At 34.1% G+C, this 23,047-nt stretch overlaps 1 protein-coding gene across 50 annotated transcripts in view; it reads left to right on the top strand.

Annotated features, from left to right (window-relative positions):
* LOC106880780 (CUGBP Elav-like family member 1-B) overlaps nucleotides 1-23,047 on the top strand; it is a 229,382-nt gene that overhangs the window by 58,518 nt on the left and 147,817 nt on the right. For all 50 annotated transcript variants that reach the window (XR_016240834.1, XR_016240833.1, XR_001410782.3 and 47 more), the window contains 2 exons: nucleotides 14,834-15,003; nucleotides 21,993-22,075. Coding sequence is in view for 47 of the 50 variants with exons in the window: in XM_089348163.1 (XP_089204289.1) it covers nucleotides 14,834-15,003; nucleotides 21,993-22,075 (253 nt within the window). In the remaining 3 variants the exon portion in view is untranslated. The remainder of the gene's footprint in view (nucleotides 1-14,833; nucleotides 15,004-21,992; nucleotides 22,076-23,047) is intronic.

The following is a 23,047-nucleotide window of genomic DNA, read 5'->3' as shown; positions in this document are numbered from 1 at the left end:
ACACGCTCAAATGGTGCTATTTACGGGCCACTAGCACGGAAGCCAGACAGCTGCTCTGGCAATGAACATGCTCAGACAGTGCTGTTAGTGCTCCACTGGCACAGGTGCCGGTCATCGAGTATGGTTCAATTATGATTTCACTTGCCCCAACAGGTCTTCGCAAGCAGAGTTTAGTGTCCAATGAAAGAGAGGTTGGCATGGGTGCCAGTCGTCGGATTCAGTTCGATTTCAGATTTCAAATTCCAAATTGCAAATTCACTTCCCTCAACAGGTCTTCACAAGCAGGGTTTTTAATGTCAGGCCTGCATTGTCTGATGTCTCCTTTATTATTAAGATTGTGGGATGTAATTTGAAGGAACAGAAGTCTCAATATAGCCAAGCAACTACATTTGAGTCTTCTGCTGCCAGTTTTAATGAATCTTTAATTGAAACATTCTGATGCCTAGACCATGTTTATCCTAGTTTTAATCATATTCTTGTGTGATATAGGAGGTTACTAAAATGTATCAGAAAAGGCAATTAACCTTTAAATCATCACTTCAAAATGTACTGCTCAAGTGCTGTCAGCTTTGTAAAAAAATGGTGATAATGCTTACTACTCTTTTTATTTGTTTATTTATCTCAAATGTGCCATGCAGTCAAAGTTCAACTAGATTTCTCTTTTTAAAAAATTTAGCAAAGCTGAGCTATTTTGTGATGAAAGTTAATCTTCATTTTAGATAAAATTGAGTCAAACAAAAATTTTTGTTTTACTATGATGATTTCAAGAACCTCAGCTATTAGTATCTAAACCACACTCAAATGTTCTTGTTTGACAAACTTTCCTCCCAGGATTACCAATGCATTACTCTTGACATCAAGTAGCTTTTAATACAAGCATATTTACTTATATTTTTATTGAAATTGTTTAGCACTACACTATTTCTATTATATTTTGCTCTCTTGAACAATCAGTATTGTACCATTGCTACTGAGTAGTTATATGAGCTAAGATAATGGGATAAGTAGTTAGACGAACCATAATAATTAAAATGTAACAATATTTTCAGTCAGACTTTTTAATTGCAGCAACAAATCTTTTTTGTTTTTATTACACTAATACAAATTCTATTTAAAATATAACTTAAAGAGAAAATATTAGTTTTAACAATCATTAAATTTCACATTGAAATATTTTTTCTTTACTTTGTTGTTGAAAGACTAATTCTAATGTTAGATTTTTATAATTAATGAGAAGATTGATACTTTGAAAAATTTGATTTTAAGACTATTTAGTGATGAATTAATTATAAATAATGAAACTTACTCTTAGTATAATTCTCTTTGGTATATTGTTCTTTTTATATTTGTTTTATTGATATGTTCATGCTAGGAGCTTAATTTCATGTGTGTGTGTGTGTGTGTGTGTGTGTGTGTGTGTGTGTGTGTGTGTGTGTGTGTGTGTGGTAAAGCATGCAAGGCTGATTTAAAGAATAATTCTCTAAATAATTTCTGTTTTATGCTAATTTAGATTGTCTCAGTCGTTTCACTTCCTAAGCAGTTCCTCACTATCTCTAGCAGTGTTTCTGTATTCCAATGCCAGTTTTTTTTGTTAGGGGTTTGGTGGAGAAGTAGAATCTGTGCCGTGACCTTAGCAGGCCTTCTGAAATCAGTGAGATCATACAGTTGATTCTCTCTTGAACAAAACTGAAAATTGACATCTGCAGGGAAAACTTAAGCTGAGTGAGAATTTCAAAGAGTTGATATTTTGAGGAGGAAGAATTAGATGATCAGAGGTTACTGTTGTAGCAGTTAAAAAAAACAAGAATGAGGGGACAGTTTGTAGGTTAATGATTTGATCAGTCAAATGTGCTTTTTGTAAGGAGGCAACATAGCATGTCTACTAGCAGCAGCATTGCATTGTGGCTCTCATTTAAGCTTTATATAGGGTTAGTACCTGTTAAGAACAGGAGTATCCGGAAGTGGAAGGACAGTTGTCGCTTTGATGAGATGATAAATGATGGTTAACACTTACAATTTTGCTGCCCTGTTCATTTTAAACTTATATTGTAGTTTGTTTATATTATCTCTTTCATAATCCATTGATTTGTCTCCTTACCTGTTTAGATTATCCACTTGCACAATGTGTCCACAGCATTATAACTTACTAATAGTGTCCCACCTCTCAGTCAGTGTTTTCTAAGAATATATTTAATGAAACAATTTTGATGCATATTTGTGCGACTTGTGTTAACCATTCAGAAATGTAGAGTATATTTTCACAACTTCACTTTTAAAAAAATTTTTTTTTTTAGATTTGTAATTTGCTAAAGATTAACAAAAACTGGAAACTTTTAAATAAATAACAGATATTAAACATGCATAATAAACTTGATGGAAAATATGCATTATTTAATTACTCATCCTGCCTAATGTATTGAATACACAGCATACTCATTTACCTCATTTGTATGTGTTTGGTTTTGATTGTCGATTCATAACTTACACTTCTATTGGTTGAATTCTGTTAGAAGTCTTTGTAGAGATGATTAAGGCAGCTGTATAATCTCTCTTCCTTGCTCGGCTTCTCATAGCACTTGTACCATCTAAACAAGTCAGTCTCGGCTCTACTAGTTCTTATCTGACAGTTTTAGTACTGGCTCCCATTACAGTAGTTTAATCACACTCACCAAAGAATTCTCTAGAGAAAACAAGCTAATTGAAAAACATTGTTTTCCTTTAAAAAGACTTCATTTTAAATTCACTGAGGTTGGTCTTTGAATTATTATACTGTTTTGTTATTATTTGCAACAATGCTGGTTATATACACATAACAGAGGCCAGCAAGTGTAATCATTTTAGTTTGCTTATGCATAACATAACATTGGGATTTTTGTGGCTTTTACTTAAAACTATCTTTTTAACGCACATACATGCATGTGCACATACACACAAACTTTTATTTCCAACTCACACACAGAAAAATTTATGTCGATATATTTTACATAGTACATTGTAAAGTAAGTTAGTGATGTGAAGGCATCTAAATCATAGAAACCATGCCAAAAATCAAATATAAATATAAAATATATACAGGAAACATCATTGCTTGGTAGCCATCTAAGAGGGTAGTAATTCTGAAGAAGTCTTCATACAGAATAGTTTACTCTCTTCTACTCTTTTTACTTGTTTCAGCCATTTGACTGTGACCATGCTGGAGCACCGCCTTTAGTCGAGCAAATCGACCCCAGGACTTATTCTTTGTAAGCCTAGTACTTATTCTATCGGTCTCTTTTGCCGAACCGCTAAGTGATGGGGACATAAATACACCAGCATCGGTTGTCAAGCAATGTTAGGAGGACAAACACAGACACACACACACACACACATATACATATATATATATACATATACGACGGGCTTCTTTCAGTTTCCGTCTACCAAATGCACTCACAAGGCTTTGATCGGCCTAAAGCTATAGTAGACACTTGCCCAAGGTGCCACGCAATGGGACTGAACCTGGAACCATGTGGTTGGTAAGCAAGCTACTTACCACACAGCCACTCCTGCGCCTATAAGTTGTAAATTTTTGCAACACAAATACACTTACTGCCCACTGGATCAGTATCCACTTAAAAAAGATGCAATTGCACCACACTGTTTATGACACACAAAAGCTTGGTGAGAAAACACTAGTGGATTACCTATCTATTACTCTATATTAGTGGTTCCCTACCTCTTTTAGCTCATTCTTCCCAGCCCACTTCCAGAATCTTGAAATTTTCTGTGGGTCCCACTAGATATTATTACAACAAAAAGTAATTCTATTTTGTAATGAATGGCTAATAGAAACAGATTGCTTTTCAAAAAAGAAAAAGTTAAATATTTGTTAAATTCATCACATAATAATGAAAATTTAAATATTGTTTTAAATTTGTTTTATTATCATGAGAGTTATTTAAAAATTGATAATTTGCATTGAAAATAATTTTTGAACAAATATTTATAATAAACATTTGAAAAATAATTTTTTCTCAGAGGTGGTCTGTTTCCTACCATTAGCATAATAAAATTCATAAAAATAATCAGTTCTTTTAAGTGCACTTTTATTCTTCTCTATTAGCCTCTTAAAAAGAAAAAAAAGTGGTTTCCATAGAACAACAATTTATAAATCATACATTATTCTTTCTGATATAAAACATGCATAACAAAAAACTGCTGATACCCAGAAATAACTTCTGAACAATGGTTACTTTTTGAGAAGAAAAAGAAAAATATTACCTTTTTACTGTATTTATTCAGTGGGGCTCCTTATGGCTGATGCCGTTTTATATATTTTCTATTATGTGGGTACATGGGCTGATTGAGAGCAACAGAAATCACTTCTGCTTACAATTGCTAAACAGTTGTAAGCTTTTGAGAGCAGGAAATACAATGAAATATAATCTTGTTCACAAGTTGAGTCCTGATTAAATTTAGCTTCAGCAGTTGGATTACCCAGCAACTTAAACCTTTCTAATAGCATGATATCAGCATTGGCTGTGTTTGTCTCAACTGGATCTACCATCCAACTTGGAATGTTCATTTCCTAGAGATCTTTAAATCTAATCTTTATATCATTGTGCAATGTACACTAAAGTATCAACCTCTTTTAGTGCCCCTTAAATAGTGGCAAGGGCTTGAGAATGCATCAACCCTTTATGCCCAATATCTATTTTGAATAGATGAAGCTTTTCAGGAAAAGTTTTAGTTGCCTCTTTGTAAATTTAAAGATTTGTATATCGATGAAGTGTCAAATGAGTTCAGCTTTTTCCTCATGATGGAACTCAATATATAGAAAATGCATTTGTCATAACGATTTAATGTCCACTTTCCATGATGACTTGGGTTGGACAGTTTAACAGGAACTGGCAAGCCAGAAGACTGCACCAGGCTCCAGTGTCTTGTTTTGGCATGGTTTTTGCAGTTGGATGCTCATTTTAATGACAACCACCTTAGAGTGGATTGAGTGTTTTTTACATAGTACTAGTACTAGTGAGGTCTGTTTTGGCATGGTTTTTATGGCTAGATGTCCTTCTTAATGCCAGCCACTTTACAAAGTGGTTTGGGTGTGTAAATTTACAGAATTACAGTAGTAGAAAATTTTAAGAATAAACTGTTGTATTTGTGTCCCCCTTTATTTAGCATATAACTTAACCCTTTACCCAAATTTTTTTGTGGATCCACTGAACTCTGCCATGACCCTAGATCAGGAAACATTGCTCTACATAATTAGACCACAAAAATAGATGATTAATGACAGAGCCCTTACTAATGGTAGTAGCTGTATGTGTTTGTTATTGAGGTGACTTGTTGAGCAGTAGAAGTATGTATATTAGCAGTATTGTAGTGCGTGGTAAACGTTCAGGAGGTTATTTAACTGAGCTGTTAACAAAGAGTTTCTACTAAGTAGGACATTCCATGGTAATGACACATGAGTCTTGAATGCTGAAGATTTTGTAATGACTAGAAAGAATTAACATGAACATGTTTACAATATGTAATGTTAGTGTGCATGAATAGCAGAGCATAAATGAAATGACGGAAAAACAGGATAAACAATTTGATGTAGTCTGGAGAAGAAGTGTGCACTTGTACAGGCATGTAATTATTTTGGAGAATAACTGATATATAAAATGCTGAGTACTCAGTGTATGGAACAATTCTTAGAAGACATGGGATAAAGTAGTGAAGACTGATCTCAAGGTGCTGGCTGAGCCTCACCAAGAAGATAGCCTGGGATCATTTGCCTTGCTTGTACAACTATGGTGATCCAAGCATTGAAGTGAATATAGTGAACCGCATGTATATCATTGGCGATTTACTTTCTCCGTCTTCCCTTCTTTGGACTTTTTCTATATTTCTGGTGAAGAGCCCTGCTCAAAACATGAAATCCTCTTTTCTTTCCTTTCCTGATCATCCAGTAACACTGCACTTATTCTATGACCTCACGTTGTTTTTTCTTGCTTGTTCATGTTTGGATCGACTATATATATATATATATATATATATATATATATATATATGTATGTATGTATGTTTGGGCACTTGTACATTAATCTTTGTGTGATGCCTACATCTGCTGTTCTCTCTCACTCATCTCTGTCTCACGGTATTTTCCTATTCTCTCTACTCTGCTTTTAGGATAATGACAGGTTGTTTTGGATTTGTCTGTAGTCAAATGCCCTCTACCATCTCTCTCATCATAATAATTGGATAGCAAGGAGGTCTTTATTCTTTCATCCTTCTGTATAGCTAGCCATCAGTTACTCTCCTATAGGCTAGTTATTGACATCCATCACTCTGTTTTTCCATCACCCCTCTCTATGGTTATCTTACAAGCCTATTGTGGCCATCATTACCCCTTTCTGTTACTGTCTGTTTTACTTGTCTTGTATTGTCTTTTCCATTACTCCTTTATTTACCACCCTTTCACTTTTCTCCCCTTCCACCATACTCTTGCTTCTTCATCCACTTCACCATAGTTCAGCTGTCACTATCCTCTTGGTCACATTGCTTTGAGTGACCAGAGACCAATGTTCAGTAGTAAGGTACAACCCTATCCACTCTCTTGGGGTTGCTGATGCCACAAAATGCACCCAGTACTGTCTGTAATGTTGTTTGTGAATGAGATGGGATAACAGAGTTGAGAGCATCTTTTAGTCTTGTCAAAAACTTGACAACTTCTGTGCTGATACTACAATAAAATGCATCCAGTATGCTTTGTAAAGTGGTTGTTAGGAATGGCAGCCAGCCAGAGAACTGAAGTGGAAAGTGAAACACGAGTATGATATTGTCTTCCAACCTGTCTTAGAAGGTACTAATCGTTAATAAGAAATGACATGTTACAACCTGCATTCTCCATGTCAACATGGAAAGTGATATAAAATGATCAATCCCTCACCCCATTCCACACATGCCTGCTGTTACTCAGTACATGCTACATGGTTGGTTTGTTGACTAAACCAGTAACTCCCATGTGGCTACCGTAGTAGTGGCGAGGAGGGTTGATAGGAACCCAGCTTAGTCATCAGCTGTCTTAGGAATAGGTCACTACAATGTATGTGATGTTGGCACTTAAAAAATACTCTTGCTAGCACTTAAATATCAGGTACAGGATAACTCACCTCATGAATAGATAGTTGCTCTCTAGTCTTAACTGACAAAGTGTAGGATATAGAAAACTCTCAGAAGACTTCTATTTGTGTGTGTGTGTGTGTGTGTACATACACATATGAAGGTATAAAAAAAAACCATATTTGTGATTTGTGTTTGCATCTGCAGTAAAACTACTTGGAGAAAGGATACTCAACCACTACCAGCTAGATTTCCTGTTATTGGAAAGTCTTGTAGAAAGGCCTGTGATATGAATTATGCAGCTGAAGTGGTTTTCTATTGTTTGGCTCTTGTCTCTGAATATTTAATTATGAAAGCTTAGAGAGTGGCATTCAAGTTGTACAAGCATACATTACTATATCCCAATGATGTACAGTGACCTTATTTTCTCATCGTGTTCATTTTTATTTTAAACAATAAACAATGTGATAATCTTGTAATCATAGATTATCATCGTCATTTTTAAGTCCTCTATGCTGGCACATGTTGGACAGGCCATCACAGTTCGATTAATCTCCTATTGGTAATTGCTGACTGATGCTCCAACATCATTGCTTGGTTTCTACAGCTGGTTGCCCTATCACCAAACACTTTATGGGGTGTACTGGGTGTATTTTTTATCGCAATAATAGTAAGTAGGTTGAATATAGGGAACTCAAAACCTTCTGCTCAATTTAACACCCATGTTTACACGGTATGCTGAGGACATTTTCTGGCATCAGTACTAGGTTGTCTCATTTACCCATCACTTTCCAGAACATTAGTCCTTGGCTGGCACCTTTACATGAAGTGTCATGTCTTGTACACATGATAGTGTAGAAAGTATTCAGTGCTGAGACCTGTATATCAAAGCGGGAGAATGAAGCTAGTTGTGGGTAAGAGTAAGTACCACAAGTAAATAATCTAGTGTTTTTACATAAGCCCAGATGACCGAGGAAGGAGTTAGAAGAGAGAGTGCTGATGTTAGAAGGGCCTGATTGGAAGAAAGGATCAGTAGTATGAAGTAAAAGTGGGTAGGATAAGATAAAGATTCAGTGAAGGTATAACAGAAGTAACCTTAGGAAGGGAGAGTGTGCAGGTAGAAGAGCAGAGACGGTAAGAAAGATGCAGTCGAGAGGAAGAATTATCGATATGACTCAATACAGTCTCTTGTACTTAGGCCTAGCGAAAGTAATGGGGATAGACCAGTTGCACTCTGTTATACATAAGCCTGGTGAGGGATGATGTGGACTAACATGTTTTCTCATAAATCATCTGTATTTGTTTATATATGGTTATTCATTGAAGCAGATTTCCTATGTATTACACATTCACATATGATGGTCTTCCTTTAGTTTCCATCTCTCAAGTCCATTTAGAGCTTTGGCTGGTCTGGGGCTATATTGTCTATGGTATCATGAGGTGAGGCTGAATCTGAAACCATGTGGTTGGGAAACGAACTTCTTATGTACATATTGTGTACTTGTGTATATAAATGTATGTACAGTAAGACACTTGTAAGAGAAGTGCCTAGAGCAGTGACTTCCTGTTTATTTGGCTTTCAGTGATCTAACAAAAGTGTTTGACACTGTGGATAGAAATGTGAACCTCTTTTCCTCTACTGCATTTGAACTTAGGATAAGTCTGAAGAAAATTTAGGTGGTATTCACACCTATTTTGAAATGAACCTTTTGTTGAACTAAATATTTAAAATTTGCAAAAAGTACTTGACACAGTCACATTTACAAGAAAGATATTCTTAAAAGTTATCGAATAATAAAAGAAAATCTTTTTTCAGAAAAGAGGACTCACCTTTTGGAATGAAGTTTTTTTTGTTGTAACTGCTTTCATTGACACTTGTTATGAGATATTGTGTATAAGGGAAGTTGTTGATATATCAATCATCATTTAATGGTCGTATTCTATGTTGACATGGGTTTGACAGGATCTGGTGAGCTGCAGGGCTGCATTGAGATCTAACGTCTGCTTTGGCATGGTTTCCTTATATATATGTGTGTGCTAATAGGCTGATATATATATATATATATATATATGGGAGAATGTACGAAAAAACAACAACAGACGAGGACAGGTGGTGTAAATAACAAAAGGATGTATTAGTATGACGCTCGGGAATACGGAAAGTCTTTGACGTTTCGAGCTACGCTCTTCAACAGAAAGAATACGGAGACAAGGAGAAAAACATGGAGAAAAAAAATTGAATAGTGTTCAGTCAACGCTCTGATTTCTCCAGTCATGATTTACATTATATACAGTTAATATGAGATATTGGATAGTTGCTCCTATTAAGCTTCATTGCATGCACACATTTAGTGAAGGACTCATAGTGGAAGAGGAGGAGGAGTAAATGATAGTTGGCTGCTGCTGAAAAAGTTTCTTCAATCTTTAATATTTATTGTAATGAATATTTTCTGTAGATGCTTTTTTTTTGTTTTTTAAACAAGCTGGTCGTTAGCGTTGTAAGTTTTCTGTGTTAATCACTGGAGTATTCACCAACTTGAGAATTTCTAGCAAACTGTTCAAAATACAGTTATATTAATACCCTTTTACCATCATGGGTAATATCAGGAAATAATGCAGACATACAGTGCTTATCAAATTACATATGGTGGCAAAAATTATACTTCTAAAGTTACTTGTCATACGATGGGTAACATTTTAATATGCCCTATTTACTTGTGTATAAATGAGAAATTCAATAACATAAATATCTATAATTTGGGTTAAAGTGGAGCCCAGTATTATACTGGGGTCTAATAAGAAAATAAAACAAACCAGTGTAAATGAAGACACTGTGTGTGTGTGTTTCTGTAGATGTAAAGACCTGCATCAATTATCTACTTAATACTATCAATCACTAATTGATCCATTCTCTTTATATCATGAATGGCTTTTCTGTCAGCTAGTTGTATTAGCTGATGTCATTGTTTATCAAATCTCAGTTTCTCTTCTCAGTGGATGAAAAAAGAATTTTAATTTATTTGATTTTTTTTTTAATGTTTTCTCTCTTTAAACTACCACTAAGTGAAATCTATTTTTCTTACTGTTCTTAATGTAAAATTTACTTAGAAAACTTCCTTTCTGTTAAGTATGTTTAATTGCAGTTTGTCAAACTTCAACTGTGTCATATCTATAGTTATTTCTGCATTCAAATCTGGTATCATCAGCCTGACTGACTCTCAACAAAGCTATCAAACCTGCTATTGTCTTTACTTTTTTTTTGTCATTTAGGAAGCTAGTAGTTGTGGTGCACCTCATTAGATTCACTAACAATATTTCTTTAAAATACAACTCCTTATTGTGACTTTCTTCTTGAATATGCTGTCTTTACCACCGTTTTCATTTGAATACTTCATGAATTAGCAGCTGACTTTCTCTATTCATATACAACTAGGCAATGTTAACATTTCTCTTTGCAGTACAGTTGAATTTCTATTAGTAATTACTTATGCAACAGGAGAAATTGATAGTGAAGTTTACTGGTATTATTGGAGGAAAGGATCTGTCGAATAAAATGAATACTGTGAATTGATGCTGGAGTAATATTTAAGATAGTGGTAAATCTGAAATTCAAGTACTGAGCCTCTCGTAAATTGATCTGTCAATACATCTATAAAGATTCTGTATTACAAATATATCATACCAGCCTGAAAAGAAAAGGACCATCATCATCATCATCATCGTTTAACATCCACTTTCCATGCTAGCATGGGTTGGACGATTTGACTGAGGACTGGCGAACCAGATGGCTGCACTAGGCTCCAATCTGATTTGGCAGAATTTCTACAGATGGATGCCCTTCCTAACACCAACCACTCTGAGAGTGTAGTGGGTGCTTTTATGTGCCACCAGCACGAGGCCAGTCAGGCAGTACTGGCAACGGCCAGGCGCAAGTGGTGTATTTTACGTGTCACCTGCACAGGAGCCAGTCTAGTGGCACTTGCAACGACCTTGCTCGAATGTTTTTTCACATGCCACTGGCACAAGTGCCAGTAAGGCGACGTTGGTAACGAACACGTTCGAATGGTGGCTTTTATGTGCCACCGGCACGGAAGCCAGTCAGCTGCTCTGGCAGCGATCACACTTGGATGGTGCTCTTAGCGCTCCACTGCCACGGGTGCCAGACACCGAATTTGTAACCAATATCCTGAAACCACAAAACAATCTATATAAATACTTGTAGCTTAAGACAAATGAAGCATTTCAAATTTCAGAAATGTAGACAATGAATGAACCACATCATTATATTTTCCTTTTCAGTTACACTATCTAAATAAAATATTGTTTTCAATTAAATTCTAAATTATTTGTTAATTTAGACTTATCCCTTCAGCTATATTTAAAATGGTCTTAGAAGCACAGTTGTTTCAGGAGTGAAATAAAATTGTTTACATAACGCCATAAATTATTAGCTATTACATTTATGACAAAATACACTAATCTTATCAAGTGTATCCACTCCTTTTCCCTTATTTACATGTTGCTTAGCAATTAGTCTCCACAGTTAATATATGGAACATTTGAATTAAAATAAAAAATCAGTGGGTTTTAGGTCATGAGGAGGGATGATTAATTGGGTCTAGTTTCATAAAATTTGCGAGAGAGATAGGAAAAATTTACTCATCTATTCTCTGGAAATCATGACTTCCATTTCTGCTGTGCAACAGTATTTACATCAGTGGTTCTCAACCAGGGTCCATATGGCCATTGGGGATCCATATAAGATTTTGTTAAAATTCATGTGTAATATATAATGATTACACTTCTACAATACACAGAATATTTTAAACAGTTTTTTTATGTTATTCCTAATAATATTACAAAAATGTAATAGGTTTTTTTTTTTTATGTTGAATAGCTATGGGGGTCCACCTGTGTAAAATAGGAATCACAGGGGTCCTTAGGCAAAACATGATTCAAAACCACTGGTTTACATCGTTTTATTTGCAGCATTTGAAAACCATTCTGGATCTTATAATTTTATATAATTTGTTTTCAAAAAGCTTGAATATTGCGGAAATATGAAAAAAATAGCATCCTAATTCTAAGAATACTAAATGAACTCCCATAACAATATTGAATAGTTTTTAGGAATTTCGAATATGTGGTGTTCTATGTTAAAGGCAGTAAAAATGCTCCTTAAATCAGACCCCCCCCCCCCCCCCCACCATGATGTAGAGAAGTGGGATAATGAAGTTAATTCCTGTCTTGTAGTTACTGCTAACTGCTGTTGATTTTTTTTTTTTTGTAATATGTATCTATGTATTTCTGTCCAAACCTTGTTGAACAGTGCTTTATAAGGTTTTTACTGTCAGTTTAGTTATAGCTTGTAGTGTTTGCATGTTTTAAAGATATTTGTGTGTCACATTCCAGTTGTGACTGCTTCGTTTCATTTGTGATATATTACATTCAGTAGTTTAGTCTTTATATTTATCCAGATTAATACTTAGGGAAGTCATTGGTAATTGTATGTAATCTTGATTCACTTAATAATGTCATGTAAAATGGCTGTGGAAGGTTGTTTTCTCAAAGTAACCATTGTATACTATCTTATCATTTTTGATTTGGGTGTGGGGTCAGAGTAAATATCCTAGCTTTAAAATATCCTGAGCCTAGCGATTGTTAACAGGATGAGGAATGATAAACTGATTGGTCTACTTTGAGAGGAAGAGGTAATTGATGTCTTATTTTATAAACCTAGAAGGATGAAAGGCAATGTTGACCTCAGTGGCATAATAATAATAATAATAATAATAATAATGATGATGATGATGATAATAATTTATTCTAATTTATCATTCAGTGCATATTTCTTTGATAAGATAAAGAATTCACATCTTTCAGACAAAAATGCAAGTTGATACAGCTTATTTTTACATAGTGTTTTTAATCAGAAATAGTATAACTAGGAAAAAAGCTACTGCACTTTGATTTCATGTGCAGCCTTATGCCAAGCAGTTTGTTTGTTCTGCAGAAGGTTGAATATTTGTAATTATCATGATGACTTGCTGGGTATTTAGTTTGCATGAGTTGCTAATTTTTATCAGTTCAATTGTTTTCTGTATGTTCACTGCTTATAAAAATCATCTGCCAGAACTTTGCCTCTCAAACCAATATGAACTAACATTCACATTTTGTTGAAGTTGTATAATCATGATTTTGTGAAACAGCTTTCTTCCATATTATGAGTTGCAATATGTAATTAGTTAATGGAACAATTAGTCAATATTACATCATTGTAAATTTAATGTTGTGCTCTCATTGTATGTCAATTGATTTGAAATCTATTTCATCTTGTCTAAGTATCCCAAAATAACTTCCATTATTAGATTATTGTTATTTAATGTACAACAATATGCAAACGAGGAATTAAAAGAACAGATCTGACATTTTACCTTACTGCTATTTGCACCATGTTGAATATAGCTATGTTTACATCTTGTTGAGAAAAAATGTGAATAACAATTCATTAGATGGCAAGAAATATTGGTTACATGATCTAACATGTACTGGTACAACTGACCTAAAGTACTTGAAACCTTGCTTGGAGAATGGCAGTGATTAAGAAAAAAAAAAAAAAAACACCACTAAGTATTTTCCTGTGAGATTGTATAGCCAGTGGTGTTAAGTTGAAGTTTAGTCACTAGTACTTGCCAACAGAACATAGAACCCCTATTTCAACTTATTGTGCTGGAATCGCTTTCAGCATCATGTTCTTAAGTGGTACCTGTTTACAGTTATGTTGACTATGTCCTAACTATAGACATTGCTGCTGCTAGTAGATAAACCACAAGCATCTCAGTTTGTATCGAGTTTGACTGCTACACTACCCAATAAGTTCTCCTAATAGATTTTTTCAATACATTTACAAGCATATTATATTTAGAAAAAAAAAATTCATTTTAGTAATTAATAAAAAAAGTCTTATGAATAATTAAATTTAAAATATTTAAATAAATATAATCAATATTATTATTGAAAGAATCTGTTCTGTTTTGAATTCTCTCTTTGTAATTATAACATTCCTTAGTTTTTTTGCAGAAAAAATATTGACTGTTTTAGAATTTTCTATTATGGATTCCTTTTGCATGACAAATCTCTTTGATAGTTTAGATTCATTACAATAAATTAATATTTAGCCAGGAGCCTAAAAATGAAATATACCAGTTGGTTTTAGCTCACATTTTAGCTTCTTGTGAAAAATCGTTATATTGCAAATCAAAGCTGTTCTTTTACTCAGTACTCTGCTTACAAGATTTTCTTTAGGTTTAAAACAATACTTGAGAAAAGTTTTGTTTTTTTACTCCTAATCTTTCAACCATTGGAAATGTAGAACTTCACCTTGAAAGATAGTGTGTGTATTGATAATATATCTCAGGAATGGTATCATTTTAGCATTCTTAGGTATTCTGCAAGAGAAGATACCATTTAATCTCAGTATGGAGAACGGAATGACATTGCTACAATATTTTCTGTGACATTCTCCGCAAATTGTTTTGTTTTTATACACTATAAATAAAAATGCTTAACTCTAGTATGAAGTACATGAAAAAAAAAAAAGACAACCACCTATAAATATAAATCATGCGACAAACTTTGAGCACAATCTTAAATAACAACACAACTGTTTTTTCCGATAATCAAAATGAATGTGTTTTTAATGTTCTTAAGCCATGTTTTTTTTTTTTGTATGTCTCAGAAACATGAATTCCCAGCCACAAAAGGAACCTGATCCAGATGCTATTAAAATGTTTGTTGGACAAATACCTCGTTCTATGGATGAAAACGAACTCAGAAAAATGTTTGAGGAATTTGGTCCAGTATTTCAGTTAAATGTCTTACGGGATAAAATGACTGGGCAGAGTAAAGGTAGGTTGAAAATCTCAATATATCTTTTAGCTTTCAGTTACCGATTGTCTTAATCTTTAAATTACAGAATTTGGTATATGAAGAAATTTATATCGATCTGTTTTCTTTGAGAAAATTTTTTCCTCATTATTTTGATAAATATTTAAATAAAGTAGCTGATTTGCTGGTTGAAGTACTGATAATATTAGAGGTTGATCATTGCAATATGGAAAATACACTGATCACGTAACAAATAAACCTTGTGAACAATATTGATTGAGTATCTTAGCACTGCACTTCTACAGGAAGTTCTACTCAGTCACTTCCAATTAAAGGCAACCTTTAATACTTGCATTGTATCTTGTATGTAGGCTTAAGAAACAATTTACATATATGTTTAAGTCATATATTCTTATATATATTTTACAGTGCTTTAACTAAGGACTTTTTAGAATGTATTGAATAGTTTAGGTAATTTTGTGTTTGCTTCATTACTTTCCATTTTCTTTTAGTCATTTGTTTTTGCATCATGATCAGGTTGGGAATTTTTTTTTTCTTGAACAGTTTCAAAATATTTTCAGGTACCCTGCCTTGCAAACCTAAAACTCCTGTGAGATGGTTTTCTTTGTTCCCAAATTAACATGAGGGTAAACAAGGATGTTGATGGTGGTGGTGATAATAATAATAATAATTTCAAATTTTGCTGGGAGGGCAGCCATTTTGGAGGAGGGGATGTGTCAATTACATTGATCCCAGTGTTAAGCTGGTCCTTAATTTATTGACTCCGAAAGGATGAAAGGCAAAGTCAACCGTGACAGAATTTGAACTCAGAATGTAGTGGCAGACGAAATGCTGCTTAGCATTTTGCTCAGCGTGCTAATGTTTCTGCCAGCTTGCCACCCTAATAATAATAATAATAATAATAATAATAATAATAATAATGATGAAAATACAAGGTTAACAGTTTTGAGAGAGGAGTCTATCAAGTCTATTAAACTGACTCCAGTACTTTCTGGGACTTCATTTTGTTGGCTCTTGAAAGATGAAAGGTAAAGTTGACTTCGTTGGAATTTGAATCAAGCAGGTAGAATAGTTGTAAAACCAATTACTGCAAGGCATTTTATCTGATGCTCTAATAGTTCCCCCTCTCCAGTTCTCAGCTTTTCAATCCAAAGTTAATTTGCAGACAAAAGATTTGCAGTTCATTTTGCCTAACAGCATTCTTTGATCTCACCTGTGGCTGCCACACCCACCAGAAGTAGGAATCATATTTTATCATAGGTTATTATTAATTAATCTCCTTTGTACATGCCGTAGGGGATTATTGGTAGACAAACCATTTTGAAATTGCAGTTCATGTAGCTGGTTTTTGTCCAATTGTTTGCCTGTTCTGTTCATCTTGATTGTTGCAAATAGCTTGTTTATAGTTCTTCTTATATATATAAGGTAATAATTATTGCACTGTACCAACTGTAAGGGTTTCTGTTTTGTTACAAGTAAGCAATGAAGAGTTAGGCAAAATAATTTGATATAGCTTCTGGTATCTTTTAAGATAAGATATCAAGTGTCCTGTTGTCTTGGAATATTATCTCTCTTCAGTTATTTGTATTCTATTTTAAGTGCAAAATGCCCTTTACACTAAAAAGGCAAATTTATATATATCATCCCAACAATTATGGTAGAAACATGTGCCGGTGGCACATAAAAAGCACCCACTACACTCTCAGAGTGGTTGGCGTTAGGAAGGGCATCCAGCTGTAGAAACTCTGCCAAATCAGATTGGAGCCTGGTGTAGCCATCTGGTTCACCAGTCCTCAGTCAAATCGTCCAACCCATGCTAGCATGGAAAGCGGACGTTAAACGATGATGATGATGATGATGATGAAACTAACAAGTAAGCTCAGATCAGTTCATCATACTTACAAGCACCTTATGTATGGAATAACTGTAAAAGAGTATGGAATGATGAAATTTATCTAAATGTAACATTTAAGTTCAAAAAGTTGTTGAAATGGAGTAGGCCTTGGCATTTTTTGATTAGTTACAACCTGTGGGTGAGAAAACTTAAAGACAAAATTTCAAGAAACTGTAAAAGAAACAGAGTGACAACAAACAAAATAGAGTCAGATGAATTTATAAATTTGACAAAAATTAGATATTAGACACCCAAAGACATGTGGTAAAAAGGACAGCCGTTATCCAGCTTTAGAATGTATTAGTTAACTGAATAATATGTAACTAATTATCATCCTGTAATCTAATATGGCTAAGATTGTATAGTTTGATATTGCAAAATGAAAGTATCTGAAACCTGCCACAGACTATTTCTCTTTTTTGGGGGAGTTCATCTCTGTATCCACTCCAATTATTAAAGACATAAAAAGAATGTTCTCTTTTTGAACAAAAGTAGTTAGTCAACATAAAGAGTCATAGGGTAAGTTTCCTAATTTCTTATAGTTAGTCCATATTACTCCATAAGGAACATAAGGGGCCACTCTTAAAAGTTGTATGAAATATAAGTTTTTATTAAAACCTGTATTCTTCTCTTGCTTCACCCATGGAAAAGTTAGTTATTGATACTGCATTGTTTTCAAAAATATCCATATGTATTTTAAATATGTATAACTTGTGGTTATCCAGAAGTCTTTTAGAGTTAGTTGTTATCTTATATCCATACACCACCAGCTTTTCCAGAAAAATAGCCATGTTAATGTGATGTGACTTGAGAAACTATTCATCATCATCATCATCATCGTTTAACGTCCGCTTTCCATGCTGGCATGGGTTGGACGATTTGACTGAGGACTGGTGAAACCGGATGGCAACACCAGGCTCCAATCTAATTTGGCAGAGTTTCTACAGCTGGATGCCCTTCCTAACGCCAACCACTCCGAGAGTGTAGTGGGTGCTTTTACGTGTCACCTGCACGAGGGCCAGTCAGGCGGTACTGGCAACGGCCACGCTCAAAATGGTGTCTTTTATGTGCCACCCGCACAAGAGCCAGTCCAGCGGCACTGGCAACGATCTCTCTCGAAAATCCTATGAAGGCCAGTCAGGCGGTACTGGCAACGGCCACGCTCAAAATGGTGCATCTTATGTGCCACCCGCACAAGAGCCAGTCCAGGGGCACTGGCAACGATCTCACTTGGCTTGCCGGGTCTTCTCACGCAAAGTGTTTCTCTGTAATTGCAATGTACCTATATTTTTACATTTGAATTTGAATGTTTTTATGCATGCATGTGTGTGTGTGTGTGTTTCTCTCTTGAAAAAGTTGTAATATAAATGTAATTTTTTTTGAATATTTGTAATTATTGGAGATTTTACTGTGGATTTTACTTCGCAGTCAGAATTCTTAGATTAATATCCAAGAAAGTTATGTCTCAAACATCCAAGTGATATGGAGGCAAAACCTGGTAGCAATAAATGGTAATTAGAGCTTTCTTATAATAAAAAAAATTCATGAAGAAAAAGAGACCCAAACATAAAAAAAAAAAATAAATAATAGTTTTCAAATATTAGCATGAGCTCATTTTTTTTCACTTAGTACACAGTAACTGTAACAAGACTGAGTTCTTATCTGTTACATGTGGCATTCTATAGTCTTTGTTTCTGTCTATTACATGTGACAAGTCTCTGAATTCTTATCTGTTCCATGTGACAAGTCTTTGAGTTCTTATCTGTTACATGTGACATTCTATAAGTCTTTGTTTCTGTCTATTACATGTGACTTATCTGTTACTTGTGATTTTTCTATAGTCTATATCTTGTTCCTGTCTATTACATGCAACTTTCTGTAGCCTGTTATTCCTGTTTGTTATATGTGACTTTCTATGAAGCCTATGTAATTCCCATCTGTTACAGTTAACTTTCTTCAGTCCTCTTCCTGTCTGTTACTTTCTATGTAGTCTATGTTCTTGTCTGTTATATGACTTTCTATACTCTGTTATTCTTGTGTGTTGTGTGTAACTTTCTAATTTTATCCTTTCATTGCTGTTTTTTTTTTATCAGCAGAAATGATGAGATTCTCAGCATTTCATTGTACCTTGTAGTTAGTTATTAGGAAGCATATTTTACTCTAATTCTTTGTTCCTTTTGCCAAACATAGCTGGTTGAAAATTCAGCATAATGTGTAAAATATTTGCTGAAGGTAAAAAAAGCTCTGCAAATGTATTTAACATAAGAAAAGGGAAAATGTTGAATAGAAAGCTGTCAACCAGACTATAATTACCATGCCATCTGTGATTTCATGCTGCCCCAGAGGCCCTCCTCTCCCCATTTGTGTCTTGTAGTTTCTAGTTTTCCTTGACTTGAAAATATTTTCTGATTACATCTGACATTATTTTACTTTGCTGTCTCCATCCTACCATACTCTGTCTGCTTCGTTTTATATATGACTGAACTTCAAAGATTTCACTAAGAAATTGGGAAATAATTTCATTGACAGATTTTTTTAAAGAAAAATATGTCCATATTTTGAAAAGGGAGCTGTGTATAAAGTTCCAGTTAACTTACTAAAAATATTTTTATTATTACTTGAAAAATGACAATTTATTCCAGAGTCAATTTTGTCTTTGAATTTATTTCAATATATTTTTTAATTCTTTTCATAGCTTTTGTACAATTCTAAATGAATAAAATAACCTAAGAAATAAGCAGCTACTTCAATGTTACAAAATTTTTAAGTATATTTTGTTCTCGAGAACTTGTATTTTCAATGGTGAATTTCTCATAACAGATCTGTATCTTTGGCATCTGAAATCATTTAAAGATTATTGAAATGCAACAAATAAAATCTACAGATATTGTGGTCACTTGTCTGAAAAATATGTAACTATTGGTCTGCTGTTTTGGTCAAGTGAAAATCATTGTGCACATTTCTAAACAATATTTGTGTGTGTTCGTGTTTGTCAGTGAGAAAAAGAAAGAAACTTTGTCTTTTCTGCTTTCTATAACATGTACATGTTCCATTAAAGTGACTTTGTGTTTTCATGACCTATCATTGTATATTCTATGTAACTTATTGACCATCCTCAATCCATTCTGATGCATAACTGTCATTTGCAATATGAGCTTCCAATCTTAAGAACTAACTCATGTTTTGTAGCTTTGTTTGACTTAAGTAGGTTCAATGTTTATCCCCATGGCTGCATATGGAGACATAAAGCCTAAAGTTCTGTTTATGCCTTTCGTAAAGGTATAAAGCATGAGAAATGAAGAGAAATGTTTCCAACTAAGCATTAACATTATGATAAAATACTTTGCTCAAACTTCAAGGATTATCTGCTGAGCTCACTTTATTTAAAATTAAGTCAAAAGTTTTTAAGCCTAGCAACATTGAGACCAAACCACAAATTTGGTTTCAGTTTTCAAGTTTTTGTTGGTGCAGTTATTTTTATCTTTTTGTTAACTTCATGGATCAAAGAAAGACTAAAATCCTTAGAAAAAATTTCTTTACTTTCTTATTAGCTCTGGCAATATCATTCATTACTATGAAAATTCTGTTTGGCAAGTAATACCATTTTCTCAACATGTAAGAACTACAAAATCAGCACTTCTGTTAACTGGTATCAATGTCATTTTGAGCCAGTTGTTGAGTGTAAAAATGTTAACACCAACAGAAAGATCCAGGCTAAGCAACCAGACAGTTAAGACAGAGAAGAAAACACTTGTAGACTAATAGGTGTAAGTGTTCCCAGTGATAAAAATATATCTGCAAAGGAATTTGAAACACTTAGTAAACAGTGAGACCTAGAAACTGAAATACAAAAGATGTGACATCTTAAAATGAGAACTGTTCTTGTTATTGTAGGTGCCTTAGGTATGATAAAAAGGGGATGTCAGAAACATCTAGACAACATCTCAGGAGAACCATTTCTCAAAGAAATCCAACAGACTGTGCTGAGAAGTACTACCTGCATCCTTAGAAAAACCCCAGTCAATTTAAATGTTTGTGTTATATAGAGGTATTCCACTGTTACCCTTGCCACTTCCCCTCTCCAAGCTTTCAGTTATGCGGTAACATCTCTTAACCTTCATTTGCCTTTAATGCTCTGGATGTGTCTCGGCAAGTGATTGCAGTAAACGTGCTGATTGAAAGTAAATAAAAGGGATGGCAGTAATGTTAATTAAAAGTCAAATACTCTTCATCATCGCTTTATGTCCTGTTTCTATGTTGGGATGGGTTATTGTGGTCTCAGTTAATTCTGTCTCTGCTTGTTTGCCAACCACTTTATAGAGGTTGCATTTTATGTATTAGAGTACCAGCAATAATAGAATGGCCATGTCCTCACTGCTCTGTATTGTCTGTTCAGGACAATGTGATCCAACAGGTAGGGTGGAAAGGGAGAAAAAAAGAGGGAGTGAAGATTAGATTGAGGTGATTGAATAGAAGAGAAGGGTGAAATGGGAGTAACAGTGTTAGATGTGGAGGTGGCAACAAAGGCAAGGTATAATGGTATTGTAATAGCATAGGGTAAGGGAAGGGAGAGACTAAAAATGTTGGCAAGGTAAGGAAGAGAGTAAGTGATGGATAGTTGTAGAATGGTCATTGGTATGAATGTGACCTGGGGAGAAGGCACAGAGCTTCTTTATATAAGAGGATGGGGGTTAATGATAATGTTCTGTATAATTTAAATTTTGTTTCATAACATGGGGGATAATTGAAAAGTGATGGCGTTGTAAAATTAGTAGTTGCAGTACAATGTTATTTCCACATGAAAAGCATTCACTTAAATGCCCCCTAGGTTAAAAAGAAAAAACAAAAACAAAAACAAAACCCCAAGAAAAAAAAAAACCTTGCAATTGTAAACTGCCCTAACTTCATGTTCATATTGCCTTTTTTTTTTTCAAAGCTTTCTGTGTTTATTAAAAAAAGATATAAAAAAAAACCTTCAATTATCACTGTAGCTTACAACTTGTTCTAATTGAGTTTTATTGAATTGTACTGTTCTTGTCATACTGTTTGGACTCGTAAGTAATTCTGTTTTATTGTTTTTTTGTTTGTCTTGTAGGATGTTGTTTTGTTACTTTTTACACAAGGAAATCTGCCCTAGATGCACAAAATGCTCTTCACAATATTAAAACATTACCACAAGTAAGTAAATGAATTTGTTTTCCAAGACATGCCCTAATTTCACTGATGGAGCAGCTGTTTTACACGTCTTTGCAAAGTTATTAACATGCGCGTTATCTTGCAAATCCTTTTAATCTCACAAATTGTGTGATCATTTAGGATGACATTGATGCTGCTATTTGTCAATTTAAAATAACAGGGTTGATATGATCTTTTCCTCAGCAAATCAACTTTATATGTCTGAAGAGCTATGTATTATAGGCATTTTGTACACATACTTGTGTTTCAAAGTAAACCACCATACTTACTCTAATTAGTATAATTAGTATTTTGTTCTTTGTATTGTCTTGAAAAATCTGTTTTTATTGTGAAAGTCCAGTTTTGTAAAACCCATCACATTGTAAAATAGATGTAAAAAAAAAAACATCGTGCATGCGTGTGTGTGTGGTGTATATATATATATATATATATACATATATATATATATATATATATAATTGAAGTAGTGTATTCTGTGATGGTCTTTTTGTGTTCCTTATAATGCCCTTGTTGGTTGGACATTCTCTATTATGTATTGTTATTGTTAATATATCTTGCCATTTTAAAATCCACCTTTTGTGCTTTTATCTTTACTTCACTGTGATCACCATAACCTCCTATTGTCTTCAAGTCAGTAGGCTGTTGAAATGTTTTGAATTAAAGGCTTTTTAGTCCAAATGTAATCAAAAGGTGTGTGTGTATATATTTGTGCATATGCACACATGCATATATCTGAATGCATTACAGAATATGGGGCTAGCCCCCAGAACTTGAATTTCTATAGTTATTACTTGCTCTGGGGAAAGCAAGCACACTTCTTCATTCTCTCTCTCTCTTTCTCTCTCTCTCTCTTTCTCTCTCTCTCTCTTTCTCTCTCTCTCTCTCTCTCTCTCTCTCTCTCTCTCTTACCACTCAACCATTAAATAAAACTAGTCCCTGTATTTCATCTGTTTG

The sequence above is a fragment of the Octopus bimaculoides genome, chromosome 2, assembly GCF_046866305.1.
Source record: "Octopus bimaculoides isolate indiv1 chromosome 2, ASM4686630v1, whole genome shotgun sequence".
NCBI classification, from domain to species: Eukaryota; Metazoa; Mollusca; class Cephalopoda; order Octopoda; family Octopodidae; genus Octopus; species Octopus bimaculoides.
Note: the sequence above shows the minus strand (reverse complement) of the source record. Positions and strands in the feature narration are given on the sequence as shown.